The sequence below is a fragment of the Pongo abelii genome, chromosome 13 (assembly GCF_028885655.2).
Source record: "Pongo abelii isolate AG06213 chromosome 13, NHGRI_mPonAbe1-v2.0_pri, whole genome shotgun sequence".
NCBI classification, from domain to species: Eukaryota; Metazoa; Chordata; class Mammalia; order Primates; family Hominidae; genus Pongo; species Pongo abelii.
This window is the reverse complement of record NC_071998.2, coordinates 40,953,109-40,969,356: the sequence shown is the minus strand read 5'-3', so window position 1 is coordinate 40,969,356 and position 16,248 is coordinate 40,953,109. Positions and strand designations below refer to the sequence as shown.

The following is a 16,248-nucleotide window of genomic DNA, read 5'->3' as shown; positions in this document are numbered from 1 at the left end:
TTGGCCTGCCTCACTAGGTTGGGGAAGTTCTCCTGGATAATATCCTGCAGAGTGTTATCCAACTTGTTTCCATTTTCTCCATCATTTTCAGGTACACCAATCAGACGTAGATTTGGTCTTTTCACATAGTCCCATATTTCTTGTAGGCTTTGTTCATTTCTTTTTACTTTTTTCTCTAAACTTCTCTTCTCGCTTCATTTCATTCATTTGATCTTCAATCACTGCTACCCTTTCTTACAGTTGATCAGATTGGCTACTGAAGCTTGTGCCATTCGTCACGTAGTCCTCGTGCCCTGGTTTTCAGCTCCATCAGGTCATTTAAGGACTTCTCTACATTGGTTATTCTAGTTAGCCATTCGTCTAATCTTTTTTCAAGCTTTTTAGCTTCTTTGTGATGGGTCCGAACTTCCTCCTTTAGCTCAGAGAAGTTTGATTGTCTGAAGCCTTCTCTCAACTCGTCAAAGTCATTCTCCATCCAGCTTTGTTCCGTTGCTGGCGAGGAGGTGCATTCCTTTGGAGGGGGAGAGGAGCTCTGATTTTTAGAATTTTCAGCTTTTCTGCTCTGTTTTCTCCCCATCTTTGTGGTTTTATCTACCTTTGGTCTTTGATGATGGTGACGTACAGATGGGCTTTTGGTGTGGGTGTCCTTTCTGTTTGTTAGTTCTCCTTCTAACAGTCAGGACCCTTAGCTGCATGTCTGTTGGAGTTTGCTGGAGGTCCACTCCAGAAACTCTTTGCCAGGGTGTCAGCAGCAGAGGCTGCAGAGCAGCAAATACTGCTGAACAGCAAATGTTGCTGCCTGATCATTCCTCTGGAAGCTTCGTCTCAGAGGGGTACCCGGCCATGTGAGGTGTCAGTCTGCCTCTACTAGGGAGTGCCTCCCAGTTAGGCTACTTGGGGGTCAGGGACCCACTTGAGGAGGCAGTTTGACTGTTCTCAGATCTGACACTCCATGCTGGGAGAACCACTACTCTCTTCAAAGCTGTCAGACAGGGACATTTAAGTCTTCAGAGATTTCTGGTGCCTTTGTTTGGCTATGCCCTGCCCTCAGGGGTGGAGTCTACAGAGGCTGGCAGGCCTCCTTGAACTGCAGTGGGCTCCACGCAGTTCGAGCTTGTTTGCCGCTTTGTTTACCTACTCAAGCCTCAGCAATGGTGGGCACCCCTCCTCTAGCCTCGCTGCCACCTTGCAGTTTGATCTCAGACTGCTGTGCTAGCAATGAGTGAGGCTCTGTGGGTGTGGGACCCTCTGAGCCAGGCGTGGGATATAATCTCCTGGTGTGCCGTTTGCTAAGACCATTGGAAAAGTGCAGCATTAGGGTGGGAGTGACCTGATTTTCCAGGTGCCGGTTGTCACAGCTTCCCTTTGCTAGGAAAGGGAATTCCCTGACCCCTTATGCTTCCCTGGTGAGGCAGTGCCTCGCCCTGCTTCGGCTCACGTTCAGTGGGCTGCACCCACTGTCCTGCACCCACTGTCCGACAAGACCCAGTGAGATGAACCCGTTACCTCAGTTGGAAATGCAGAAATCACCCGTCTTCTGAGGTGCTCACGCTTGGAGCTGTAGACTGGAGCTGTTCCTATTTGACCAACTTAGAACCGCCCCCTAAGCTATTTTTAATAATTGGTGGTTAAGAACACAAGCTATTGAGTCAGGTAACTGGATTTGTAATCCTGGCTTGCTAGTTGTGTAAATTTTGAAGACGTGGTTTCCTTTCTTTTTAATATTCTGTACTTTTTTTGTAGACTTGTTAATACTTTTTTCTTGTGCTCACTTTCCTATTTTCAGTTCTTTTCCTCCTCCTTGTGTTTGGTAATGAAAACTCAATTCTGGAAAATTAGAATGGTAAAAGGGAATAAAGGCAAGATAATTTTTAGATTTTATTGACATGTTTTTATTGGCCTGTTTATTAAGATTTTATTGATACATTTATCAAGGATGTGTGTGCTATATCCTTGATACACTTGTGTTCAAAGATTTAATTTCATAGTAAAGGAGAGATTATCTTTTTTTATTTCTATTTCTTATTTTATTTCAGTTTTTAGAGTTAAAGTTTACATGTTTGCATGTTTGATAAGGAGACTGTTTCTATAAGGTTATGTTATATTCTCTCACTACTGGGACCACCTCCCTCCTGCTTCTTTCCACTCTAAAGCACATGGGTTACACAGCTGCTATATGGTTGTACCCTGTCCCATGTGTATTAAGCTCTCATAGGCTGCAAAGAGGTTTCAGTTTGGAGCATGATAGTAGCGTGGCTGTTTGGAGACCCCAGAACTATAGCTGCCAGAATTATGCCATCTGGTAGCAATGCTGCCAGGCAGTTCCATCCAGGGCATAAATATATTTTTGCTGAGCACTTTTCCTGTTGCAAGAGCCATGATTGCCTAGGCAGGGATGTGGATGGATGGTCATGGAAACTAACTGAAAGGTGTTTAATTGGAACCACTCTAATGTTCAAGGTGAGAGTACTTGCAATTAAGCATGAAGAATCACATTCAACCTTTTACAATAGATGCAGGAAGCTTAACCAAATAGTCTTTTAACTTTTATGAAGATTTTTAAATTAAATAATTGTGAGATTATAGTGAGGAATAGTTACTTTAAAAATTTAATCTTTATACACATGGCAGAATGTGGTACAGAAACATAGCTTTTGTTTTTAAGGTAAAATAATTGTGATCACCTTTATTTGGTGAGAGTTTATTTCTGTTTTCTTAAAAATTCCCAGAACATTGAACATAATTCAACATTCCATGGAGAAGAAAGTATTATGCAGCTTGCATGTGTGCATATCTGCATATTAGAGCACAAAATATTGACATGATAATTGTAGTCAAGCCTGAGTGAACAGTGGCCTGTGGGAATTCAGCTGGTGTTGTACCAACTGGATGGCTGCTCAGGACACAGTTTGAAATGCAAGGTGCAAGTTAGCACTTTATTCAGCACAGGCAGGCATCATTTAAAAATCCTTGGGGGCAACCCTGGTGATGCGCAGATGTTAAAACAGTCTGTTCTGAAGTGCTGATTTTCATACACTGGAAGAAACTTCTAGATTCTGGGTGAAAAATATTTGCACAATCATAAAAGGCATATAATGCACAATCATAAAAGGCATATAATACACAATCTTTTTCTACTCTTTTATGTTGTTTTACATAATAAATGTTGAGTATATGCAGAAATATCTGGACAAATAGTTAAAAGAGACGAAATATAAGAAAATCAGGAAATAGTTACTTAATTTCTAACTATAAAACAGAAGAAGGTTTTGTTTTGAGTTTCAGCTTTGTATATTTAGAAATGGTGTTGAATGAGTATCTGATATATAAAGAGTATCTGATCTTATTTAGTAATATATTTAATATAAGCAGATGTGTTCTTTTGAATTGTTGCTTCTTTGTTTAAAGAGTTCATCTGTACTCCATAATTTACAGATTCAGATTCACATCTTAGTCTGATGATCTTCTGCATTTTAGTCTGATTGAATAAGGAAAATAATGTCCATCATTTGTCATTTGCCAACTTCTGCAGCACAAGTTTTGGCTTTCAAATATAATTTTAAACATGTATTTTATACTGGAAATTAAATATAATAGTTCTAAATTCTGGATTATACAATAAAAACTCAGTTTTGTATAAAAGCAAAGTAGATATATTAACTATACTTGAGTCTTTAAAACATTTTATATCAAAGTTTTTACATGAATTAGGATCTGTTGAATTATTTTTATTCCACATATTAAAGTTTTCTTTTTTTAAATAGTTGCTTTTACTGTGGAGTAAAATGTGTTTGTACAATATTTTTGCAACCTCTTTTTCAAGTTTTATTATTGGTATAGTGTTTATAGATGCCATTCCAGTAATTCACTATGCATATTCATAATAAGAAAATACTTATAAAATAGTTCATGAATAAATGGATAATTTGATGATGGCATAACTTTGATTTCTCTGAACTTGTATTATTAAGTCTTACTGTTTTAGAATCTTAATGTTTACTAGAAATTGGGAATTGTTTAAATTGCAAACCATTGATAGGTATAAAATCTGCATTTTAATAGATTCTCTACTCAAATGAAAGAAAGCGTTAGTCCCATAAATAGCTTTATTTTGTGTGTTATTTATGTCTGTAAATAAAAAATAACCAACTTCAGTAAGTTTTGCTTTTTTATTTTGTTTATAAATTCAGACCAATATCACTACCTCATTTATAGTTAAATTTTTTTTAGACTCTAATATTTCATTTTGACATCTCATTAAAAGTGGGCTCAAACCCAGAAAATATGATCCTGTTGTAGTGTATAATATATGGCATGGTCTATAACATAATAAAATTTTGTTTCTTAATGATTCAGAATAATTTCTCAGATTTTTGAGTTTAGAAAAATAGCTGAAAGTTAGCGTGGTAATTCATGTGGCTAAGTACAGCATTGTTAAATGTTTAAATGGGAAGTACTCTTGGGAAAAATGATTGGTGCTTAAAACTTGTACAGATCTGACAGCCTCTCTTCGCTTCATTTTTCATCCTAAAGAAGTCTGCAAATATTCTTCGCTCACATCATTATTGCACATCAGTGGTTCTAATTAGCTAAACAGGAGTTTGTCTCAGTCATTGATCATCATCAGCTCCTGGCAGTGTCTTTTTTTTTTTTTTTTAAGGAACCTTTTTTTTTTAGGTCTTGTAAGTACATAGAAGTACATGTATTAATTGAATTGACCAGATTGGTTGGTGACATTATAAACTTCAAACAATATTTAAAAATTTTATTTTTTCAAGTAGAAAATATTGTATCCCTGTTACAGTGCCATTTTATCTTGGGAACATTTTCCTGTTATGAAAATGTTAGACATCTCATACCACCAGGAGGAGCTGCTAGGCAAATTGCTATATTTTGAGTTTTGATTATCTTTCAATTTCAAAATTATAACATATTAGTCAATTTTGGAGGTTTTTGGTTATAAGATACACCATTCAGGTATATTTTTGAAGTTTTTATTTTATATGGCACTTTATGACCCATTTTTTCAATATTATGTCACTCAGATTAATCTACTGGGAAGTGTGTTATTGTTATTTTGGTGACTCTCACACTTTAGTGTGCATCAGAATTGCTTGAGATCTTGTGTCTTAGTCAGTTCTGGCTGCTAAAACAGAATCCTGGGTGGCTTAAATAACAAACATTTATTCTCACAGTTCCAGGAGCTGGGAAGTACAAAATTAAAATGCCAACCAATGTGGTTTCTGGTGAGGGCTGTTTGTAGATGGCTGCCTTTTTGTTGTATCCTCATATGACAGAGAGAGATCTTCTCTCTAGTGTCCCCTCTCATTAAGGTGCTACTCCCATTCATGAAGGAGTAATCCTCATGACCCTAATTGCCTTTCACAGGCCCTACCTCCAAATACTATGACATTGGTTATTAGGGCCTCAATATATGAATTTTGAGGAGACACAAACCTTCAGTCCATAGCACCTTGTTAAACAGATTGCTGGGTCTCCACTCTTAGAGTTCTTGATTCAGTGCATCTGGATTGGGCTGAAGAACATGCATTTCTAACTTAGGTGATGATGATGCTAGTGCTCTGGCAACCTAACCACTAGTTAGGCTGTGAGTATGTGTACATACTTGTGTCATAGGAGATAATTAGCCTAGTATCAAGCTCATTTGGAAGCTGTAATAATGCTTTTGTTTGGGTTTGGTGTCACATAATGTAGTATTATCCGTATCTCATTTAAAAGGACCACCAGAATTTATTTGGACGTTAGTGGGGATCTTAAGTTTATTATAGAAGAGGGGATTATAAAAACTAACCCTACAGGTTTTTTTTAAACATTTAAGTTTAGGGGTACATGTGCAGGTTTGTAATATAGTTAAATGTTTTTTAGGTAAACTTTAAAGGTAAACTTGTGTCATGGGAGTTTGTTATACAAATTATTTTATCACCCACGTATTAAGCCTAGTACCCATTAGTTATTTTTCCTGATCTTCTACCTCCTCCCACCCTGCACTCTCTGATAGGACCCAGTGTGTGTTGTTCCTCTCTGTGCAGCCATGGGTTCTCATCATTTAGCTCCCGCTTATAGGCGAGAACATGCTGCACATGCAATATTTGATTTTCTCTACCTGCATTAGTTTTCTGAGAATAATGACCTTCAGCTCCATCCATGTCCCTGCAAAGGACATGATCTTGTTCTTTTTTATGGCTTTGTAGTATTCCATGGTGTATATGTACCACATTTTCTTTATCCAGTCCATCATTGATGGGCATTTATGTTGATTCCATGTCTTTGCTATCGTAAATAGTGCTGCAGTGAATATATGGGTGCATATGTCTTTATATGGAATGATTTATATTCCTTTGTTACCCTATAAATTAAACTAATTCCTGGACAGTTAAAAATAGATTCATGGTATATCTGGAAAAGAACTTACAAAGGAACTATCTGAGTGTAGTTAATGCTTTGACTTTCATGATCTGGGTCTTTGTCCCTGGGTAAACCCTATCATGCCCTAATTTTTGGGATCTGGTTATTTTCCTCCTAATGTATATACCTCTAATAGATTTAGTATTCTTTTGCAGTACTTCTGATTTTATAATGGTAAGTTAAACATTCAAGTGGTAATTTGAGATAATATATTAGTGACAAATTATAGGTAAAGTGCATATATTTTAACATAAAATAGTTGTATAAATCAATAAAAACACTAAAATATAAAATGGCAGATATATCGACAGGCAACACCAAAACGTAAAATAAAAAGGGGCAGAAATTCATCAGTTTCTGAAAGTACATAATTTTTTTTATTAATATAAGAAACAAAAGAAGGCCTAGTTGTACATAATGGATTGCAATTATGTATTAAATGTACTATTAATGTATGGTAAGTAGAAAACAAAATAATAAAGCAAGATAAAGTGCAAATGGTAAAAATAAATCATTATAATATACATGTTTGCAAAATTTCTAATGTGGTTTATTCCAATTCTCCACCTTTTGTGTGCCTACATCCAAAGGGCTAAACTTGGCTTGAGAAAGACCCTGAACCATGATGACAATGATCTTGTATTAATTTATGACCACAAATTTTAAGTGGTCCTCCGTACTGCCTGGTCATCATCCTATTTTTTCCTGGCCCACTTACTATCTCAGTATCCTAGAATGTTTTGTTTTCTCTCTTCTCAACTTCCAACACTTCTTTTCCCATTCTTACTTTCAGCTGTTGGATACCCTTGCTTTCATATACCATTGAGAAAATGGAAACTCTGAGAAGGGAGCTTTTATTCCTTCCCATAACTGTATCTACCAACATATCTGAATCTGTTCTCATATTCTGTTTTTTTATTTCTTTGGAAGAACTATTTATATTTACCTAAGGCCAAACAAACTATATGTACGCTTCAAGCCTCAAGGATTCAAAGATGTTGGACTGCAGTTCTCTTTTCTGTCCTGCATTATCAGTGTCTCTCACTGCCCTGGATCATTCCTGTCAGCATACACACAGGCTGTCTTATCTCCCATGTTTAAAAAAAACAAAAACAAAAACAAACTCTTGTGATCTCATATTTCCCTTGAACTATTTTGTCATTTCTCTGCTCCTTTCTGTGCAAAATTTCTCTGAAGAGTACTTTTCAGTATTTCTGTGTTTTTCTTTCTCACTTGAACTCACTATAATTAGGCTTTGTAATCACCATCCTTCTAAAATAGTTCTCGTCAAGATATCACTACTGACCTTAATTGATATGGTTAGGCTCTGTGTCTCCACCCAAATCTCATCTTCAGTTGTACTCCCATAATTCCCAATGTGTTATGGAAAGGACCTAGTGGGTAATAATTTGAACCATGGGGGTGGTTTCCCCTGTACTGTTCTCGTGGTAGTGAATATCATGGTATATGAAAGCAAGGGAGATCTGATTGTTTTATCAGGGGTTTCTGCTTTTGCATCTTCCTCATTTTCTCTTGCCGCTGCCGTGTGTAAGAAGTACCTTTCACCTCCCGCCATGATTCTGGGGCCTCCCCAGCCATGTCGAACTGTAAGTCCAAGTAAACCTCTTTTTCTTCTCAGTCTCGGGTATGTCTTTATCAGCAGTATGAAAACAGACTAATACATTAATATTGCTAAATCCGGCAGTCATTCCTCAGTCTTTAGTGTGTTTGCAGCATTTGATATACTTGATCATTCCTTTCTACTAAATTCTATTCACTTAGCTCTTTCTCTTTATTATCTTAAATTACTGGCTTATCCTTCTTAGTTTCATGTGATGTTTTTTCCTTATGTTACTAATCTATAAATGTTGAAATGCTCCAGGACTGAATCCTCATACTTCTTTATGCAAAATCACTTCCTAGGCGAACTTATCTACCCTTATGGTCTTAAAAATACAGTAGTCTGCCTTATCCATGGGGGATATGTTCCAAGCCTCCCAACGGATACCTGAAACCGTGGATAGCACTGAACTCTATGTACACTATGTTTTTTCCTACACAGTAATAGGCAGGTAGTATTTATAGCATGGATACTTTCAACAGAGATGATTCATGTCCTACGTGAGTTGGGAGTTGGACAGTGCAAGTTTTTTCATGCATTCAGAACAGCACTGCAATTTAAAGCTTATGGATTGTTTATTTCTGGAACTTATCATTTAATATTTTTGGATCACAGTTGACTGCTGGTAACTGAAGCCATGGAAAGTGAAACTGAGGGTAAGGGGGAACTACTGTATTTGGATGACTCCTAAAGTTGTATCTCCAGCCTTAACTTTTTTACTGATTCCAGACTTTTTAATCCAACTGCCTACTCCTCTTGGATGTTGATTAGGCATCTCAAACTTAGTATGTCCACATTTGAAATCCTTGTGTCCACCAAACTTCTTCTGTGTGTCTCAGATAATGTCTACTCCATTCTTCCAGTTGTGTAGGCAAAAGCTTGGGAGACATTCCTGACTTTTCTGTCAAGAAATCCTGTTAGCTCTGCCTTAAAAATATCCAAAATTTAATCACTTCTCAATACCACTGCATCTGCCTATCTTGTACAACTCACCTTTCTTTTTTACCTGGCTGTTTCATTTGCTTTCTAACTTGTCTTTTTGCTTTCTCCCTTGACCCTTAAGGTCTGTCCTCAACCCACCAGCCATTGATACTCTTAGAATGTTATACGTTATTTCTCTGCTCATTGCCTTCCCATTTCACTTCAGATCCAAATTTCACAGGGCCTTGAAGGCCACATATTATTTTATCCCCAGTGATTTCTCTGTTCTTAGCTACCATTTCCTTATCTACTTTACTATAAATATATGTACTTCTGTGCTGTTCTTTGAATATACCAATTGCTCTTGCTCTTGTGTCTTTGCTCTTGCTACTAGTTCCATGACTTGACTTGGAAAACTCTTCCCTAGGGTCTTCATGACTCTTCCTTCCTTCCTTTAGATCTCTCCTCAAATATAATATTACTTTTAAGGAGAGTTACATGTTAACTATTCTATATAAAATAACAACAACCTTCGTTTCACTCCCAGCTTCTCTAGGACTGGGAATTCCTTTCTTCGTTACCCTAATTTATTGTCCTTATTATACTGATAGCAATTTGACATACTATGTATTATTTATCTTCATTATCTATGTACTAAAATGTTAATTCCATGAAGGCAGCAACTTGGTTTATTTTGTTCTCTCCAATATCTCTAGTCCCTAGTCCAATGACTGTTATATAATAAACGTGCAATAAATACTTGAATGAGTGATAGATTAATGTATTAGATGTGACTTTCTTTTATTTATTCTGGTAGGTATTCCTTCAATCTGAGAACTTTATTTAATTCTAAAATATTCTCAGCAGTTACCTCCTGAAATATTGCTTTATTTTTCATCCCACAGTTATTACTTCTGGAATGTTGAAGGCATATGTTGGAGTTTCCCAAAGAAACTTGTCTCATCTGTGTTTTCATGTTTTTAATCTCACTATTTTCCTGTGTAGTGTTCTGGATGAATCCCTCATTACTATCCCTCGTTTCACTAATCTCTTTTTGTGTTTAGTTTTGAGCTTAGTCCATTTAGTTGTTTTTTACTTCAGTGATTATAATTTTTTATCTTCAAGATTTTAATAGCTTCTTTACATCTACCTGATTGTGTTTCATCTCTCATCTTTACTTTTAACATTAGTTACTCTTTTGTCTTTACAGACCTTTAACTTACTTATTTTAGTCTTTTTCATTGTATTTGGTTATTTTTATTTTTTCTAGAGGATTGCATCTTTTGACTTGAACTAGTATGTCAGTGTATGTGGGTTCATGTATTTTGAATTTTTTTGTTTGGGGTCATATCTCAAGAGGGAAGATTGCTGTTATTGTTACTGTTTACTTCCTTCTCTTTCTCCACCACCACGTCCTTATCTAATGCCTATCTTTTTTTCTAGAAATTTTATAGTTGCCTTTAAATTGTCAATCTCACCCTAGTCTCTTTCCTGAAATAGGTTTGATAGAGGTTTTGCTATACCTAGCCTCAGTTGCAGGGTGTTTTGGCTCGACTCTTGACTGGGGAGCTACATCTATAAACTTTTGCTTTTCTAGACTCTAATATAAGCCTTGGTTCTAGGCAAGGATGGGCGGAAGCTTTTTTCCAGCTTCATTTCATGAGTTAGCATTCCCATCCCACACAATGAGCCTGGTTGTGCTTCTGCGTACTGGGTAAGGCACTCGTATTTCCTATTAACCCCAGAAGTCAAGCTCCTTTCCACCTCAGCCTGCATCTGGCTCTGGGGGACAGCAAATAGTAGCTTCATCCCCATTTATAGTTTTCTATTTTTGTTTAATTTGTGATTCTCAGAGATATAGATTTGTCTGTTTAATTTTTTATGTTTTTCTATGAATACCATGTATTTTATTTGTGACCTTTTTAAAAAATGTATATCAGTGTCCAATAAATTTCCCCTTATTTATAATATAAATTGACTGGTGTCAGCCTGATTATACAGTCTCTTCAGACCTTTGTTCCTTCCTTTCCTTTTTCCTCCTTTTCCTTTATAAAGCTATATTTGTTTAAAAGCTATATTTGTTTTAGAAGATAGTCATTCTTTACAAGTATTGTGATTTTCTGTTTCCCAGAGAACTATGCTTTGATTGTACAACTACCATTTAGTTTAGTTAATAGTATTCTCAGAGACTAAAAATGTATAGGAAGGTGTCAGAAATAAAAAAATTCTAGTTATAGGGTATTGACTATAAGTAAATCTCTGTCACTCTCTCTTTTGAGACTCTTAGTTAAAAAATGGTAAATTTTATCCTTAATATAATTGTGTATATGAAAGCTTAAATTAACAAGAACATGTTTACTTAATTTTAATTATTTTCAAAGTGATGACATTATGGTTATTGCAATCAAGGTTAAACTATGTTTTATGTAATTTTTATCATATCCCTAAATCTGGAAATGAAACTGTTCTTTTAGTATGAAGTTCTCTTAGTTTTCAGCAGTTGTAAGTTGCTGTCACTTGCCATATGGTTTCTGATTAATTCCGAAAGAGCTGTCAACTTAAGATGATTTAATTTTCTATATTTTAAAGTGCTATTAATTTTGGGATATGAAAATTTAAAGTATTAACTACCAGTTATGACTAATAAATTCTCTATATTTTTGTATCTAGAGAAAAACAGAAATCTGAAGCTAAAGACAGAAAGGTTCTAGAAATTCTGCAAGTCAAGGATGCCAAAATACAAGAATTTGAACAGGTTGGTGTTATAATAAAAATATTTAAAATTAACTATATTTGTTTTGGGTGGTAGATCTTCAAAATTATTTTTATTTTTTTGCAATAGTGTTTATTGAGAATATCAGGGTCCTTATGTTAAAGCATTACTATTTTGAAGTCACTAGTAAGATTATTCTTCATGATTAATACTTTGCTTGTACCCTTTTATTTGTTTTCTGAATTAATAGACTATAACTCTTTATCTAATGTTACAGTTTTATAATAGTATCTAGCTATTATTCTTTATTTTGTTGAATTTTGCCATGATTAGCAGTTATCATTTACTTCTGAAACTTGTAAATTTTCAGATGGTTTTATTTGTAGAAAAGATAAAAATTGGGATCATATTATTTACACTTAAAACTTGTATTTTTGTGTTAGTACTATATTAGGCTGTTCTTCCACTGTTACAAATAAATACTTGAAACTGGTTAATTAATAAGAAAGAGGTGTCATTGGCTTATGGTTCTGCAGACAGTACAGGATGCACAGAAACATCTGCTTCTGGGAAGGCCTCAAGTAGCTTTACTCATGTCAGAAGGCAAAGCATGTGCCACTTCATATGGTTATAGCAGGAGCAAGAGAGAGAGAGAGACAGGGCATGGTGAGGGAGGTGCCACACACTTTTTTTTAAATTTTTTAAATTTTTTAATATATATATATTTTATTATACTTTAAGTTCTAGGGTACATGTGCACAACGTGCAGGTTTGTTACATATGTACACATGTGCCATAGTGTGGCGATTCCTCAGGGATCTAGAACTAAAATAACCATTTGACCCAGCCATCCCATTACTGGGTATATGCCACACACTTTTAAACAACAAGAGCTCATGAAAACTCACTCCCTATGCAAAATCAGCACCAAGCCATGAGGGATCCACCCTCATGACCCAAACACCCCTCACCAGCCCCCATTTTCAGCTTTGGGGATTATAATTCAATGTGAGATTTGGGCGGGGACAGATATTCAAACTATATCAAGTGCAGTCCTATCTTTTATATATAATCAGTAAATTATACAATTACATATAATTATATGTATATGTAATATGTAAAATTATGTGTGATTATATAATCAGTATGTAATCACTGCAAAAGTGCATGTGGTCATGCTTCCTGGAACAATTTTCAAGATATAAATATCTCAAAAAAGAAGTGAAAGAAATTTAAGAGTGGCTAATATCGTTATATAATATTTAAATTCATTTTGTACTCAAGCTCATTATGGAGTAAATAAATTATAATTTTTCTTGGGAGATACCTTTTTGGCAACCATGTTCTTTTGACTTTTGAATTTATTTTCCTTTCTAACCAATTAAAGGTTCATGAGAACTTTAATCTAGGATCAGTTAGTGTTATAAAGTTGTTTAATGAAAAGACTAAAAGTTCCATTCCCTACATTTCTATCTGTTCTTTCTAAAAAGGAATATTGATTCCAATAAACATATAAATTTGAAATTTACACCTTTTCCAAAGTTGAGTTTTTCTTATAGAAAATGTCATAATTGATACTATGATGATAAAATGTTAAGAATAACATTTTAGTAAATTTGTTCTGGAAAGAAACATTTGTATTTACCACCCAAGTGTCAAACAACATTAAAATGTACTCTAAAATAGGTAAATGTTGTCATGTGCCTGGTGTATTAATTGGATTAGGCTAAGCTGCTTAACAAGTACAACCTTATGACCCAGACATGGCAGACATCATTTGTATTTACATTTTACTGGAAAAAAATTTGGCCATCCCAGGATTCAGGCGATTTGAGAAAATGTAGATACAAATTTAGCGGTCTCTTCCTCAATTACACCTCTATTCTGTTAGAGAAGGAAAATCTTTAATATCCTTAGGCATTAAGTTTGCAATGCTTTAGTGAATGCTCTTCGGTTTACCAGCTTTGGATAACCACAGCACACCCTTAGAAAACATTGCCTTTTGTAAATGAAAATATATTTTCCCCTTTTCTTTGCTAAATTCTTTGTCTACTTCTGCATCCTTGAGTAGGGATTATTTCATTATTTATCTTTTGAGTGGAATCACATAGCTTATATATAACATATTAAACTCTCACAATAGAAATTATTTGCTTTGTAGGGACCCAAATTTCTTAGGATTAATCATTTCATTTTTGTGCAATGATGATTATAACTTTCTACAAAGTATATTTTCAGTTAGGTTCAACAAAATATTGTATTAAATATATATATTATCCTGTGATGGTATTGTAGAATATTCAGAGTTACATTTCTTGCCTTTAACGCTTTTTAAATCTCTTTGATGATTAGGTGAGGATAGAAATAAGGTGGAAATTGCCATATTCTCCTACACTACTTTGTAGTTTCTATGAGGGCAGAGTCTATTTCTCTCTCATCCACTCTTTAGTCTCATACAGACAACTGTATACCCAGTACCTAATTATTAATAGTTATTTCATAGTCAGGTCCACTGACATGGACCTGAATTATTAGGTTGGCAGGAATTAAAGGTATGTAAATGGAACCATAAGGACTTGATAGTAATTTTGAAAATGACTCTTAGGTTTTCAGCTTAGAGAAACCAGGAGAACAGTGGCATTATTATCAAAAATAGGCTTATTTTCAGGAAGTATAAATTGTTTTGAAGGTAAGGTTTTGAGCTCCTCTTAGAAAGTTTGTGTTTGAGATGCTAATAGGAATTCCATTTAGAGATTTTTAGCAAACTGTTAGAAGCATGAATCTGATACTTGGGAGGGAGTTTTGACCTGGAGATGTGGGTATTTAATAGTTTAGTTAGAAGGAAGACTTTAAGCAGTAAGAATTTTGAGAACAAGATGTTTACTGATATTTTTAATGAGGAAGGAAAAATTTTAGTGAAAGAGGTGAAAAGACTTTATAGAGAGTAAGGAGAGAGTACAATGCAGTATCTCATGAATTGAGAAAAGAGTTTCAAGAAGCAAAAGGTTGTCATTGTTGTAAAATGCTGCAAAAAATGGAGTGGGTTTTTGAAAAAGACATTACATTTAGCAGTCATGAAGTTTTAAAATGAATTTTAGAAAGCAATACAAGAGGGATGGCATATGAAATTTTAAGAGATCCTTGAATTCTGACAAAGTAATGGAAAGGAATGAAGAAATGTGACATTATGGGGTGGGGAGATAGTGGGATGGATTGATTGATTGACTGATTTGTTTTAAGTAATAGCTCATGCAATCATGGGCTGGCAAGTAACTCTGCAGGGCAGCTCAGCAGGATGGAGACCTAGGGAACAGTTTATGTTACATTGCAAATCCTAAGGTAGCCTGGAGGTAGAATTTCTTCCTCCTCTGGGGATCATAATATTTTCTCGGGGCCTTCAACTGATTGGATGAGGCCAGCCCACCTTATGAAGGGTAATCTGCTTTTCTCAAAGTCCATTAATTTAAATGTTAACCACATCTAAAGAATACTTTCACAATAACATCTATACTGGTGTTAGATAAGAACGTGTGTACCATGGGTAGCGTAGCCAAATTGACGTATAAAATTAACCAAATGGGTAAAAACAGCTGGGGTAAATAGGTTTTATGTTTATCTAGCTAGATATTAGGCTGTCTCTACTGTTCGCTGTGGTATGAGTTAGAGGCAAAAACTCTGGTATCCGTGTCTTTTATTTGAATTTTTGTAGAGATTTTATAAATATCCTTGATATGCATAATTCAGTTTTCTTAAAAAGAAAAACCTTAGACAAATTAAATTCAATGGAGTTTAGTTGAGCTGAAAAAAAAATTCACAAATTGGGTAACACTCAGGACCAAAAGTGGTTCAGAGAGCTCTGCTCCGCAGTGTGGGCTGGGACTATGTACAGCCAGACAATGGAAGTGACACACAGAAATAGCCAGATTGGTTACAGTTTGGTGTTTGCCTTATTTGGACATGTTTTGGCAATTTGCACTTGTGACTGGCTGAATGCTTGGCTGCTGTGATTGGCTGAGACTCGGCTACTATACAAAAATATACTCTCAAGTAGGGTTGTGTTTACATATTGTTAGGTTACAGTTGGCTACCTACAGAGGCAATTTAATTTAATAGTTGCCATTTAAACTGCTTTGTTTGGTCAAACCTATTAATTATATAATAGCCCCATTGATGTGGTGGTGGGGTGTTGGGGGAGGAGAGGAAGCCGTCTGTAGTGTTACGTTTGGGTTTCTTTCATGGTGAGCTGTGCTTCTGGACTGTGACCTTCAAAAGTGCTTCTTAGTTTTTTGTTTGTTTGTTTCCCCCCTCCCCTTACCCCCTTAGGAGAGACAGGAAGGCTAGAAGGTGCTAGAGTTGGGTATTTCCCTTCTCCAAGTTGGTTGGTTAGGCTCAGGTAAAACCCCATGAGTCTGGGCTCTGGTAAAATAGTTTTTCTTGATGGCAGGCCTTGGTAAGAAGAAAAGAATACTCTGAGTGTGTTTAAAGATGGTTACTTTCTCCCTCCACATACTGGAAACAGGAAGGAATTATTGTGTGATCTTCCCTGTGACAACATAACAGGGGCCTA

The 16,248-nt window shown here is 35.5% G+C and overlaps 1 protein-coding gene across 7 annotated transcripts in view; it reads left to right on the top strand.

The window, feature by feature from the left end:
• CNTLN (centlein) overlaps positions 1–16,248 on the top strand; it is a 352,032-nt gene that overhangs the window by 76,569 nt on the left and 259,215 nt on the right. For 6 of the 7 annotated variants that reach the window (XM_054519817.2, XM_024252705.3, XM_024252704.3 and 3 more), the window contains exon 3: positions 11,639–11,723. The exons of the other annotated variant lie outside the window; for it this stretch is intronic. In XM_054519817.2, the coding sequence (XP_054375792.2) occupies positions 11,639–11,723 (85 nt within the window). The remainder of the gene's footprint in view (positions 1–11,638; positions 11,724–16,248) is intronic. 7 annotated transcript variants of the gene reach the window in all.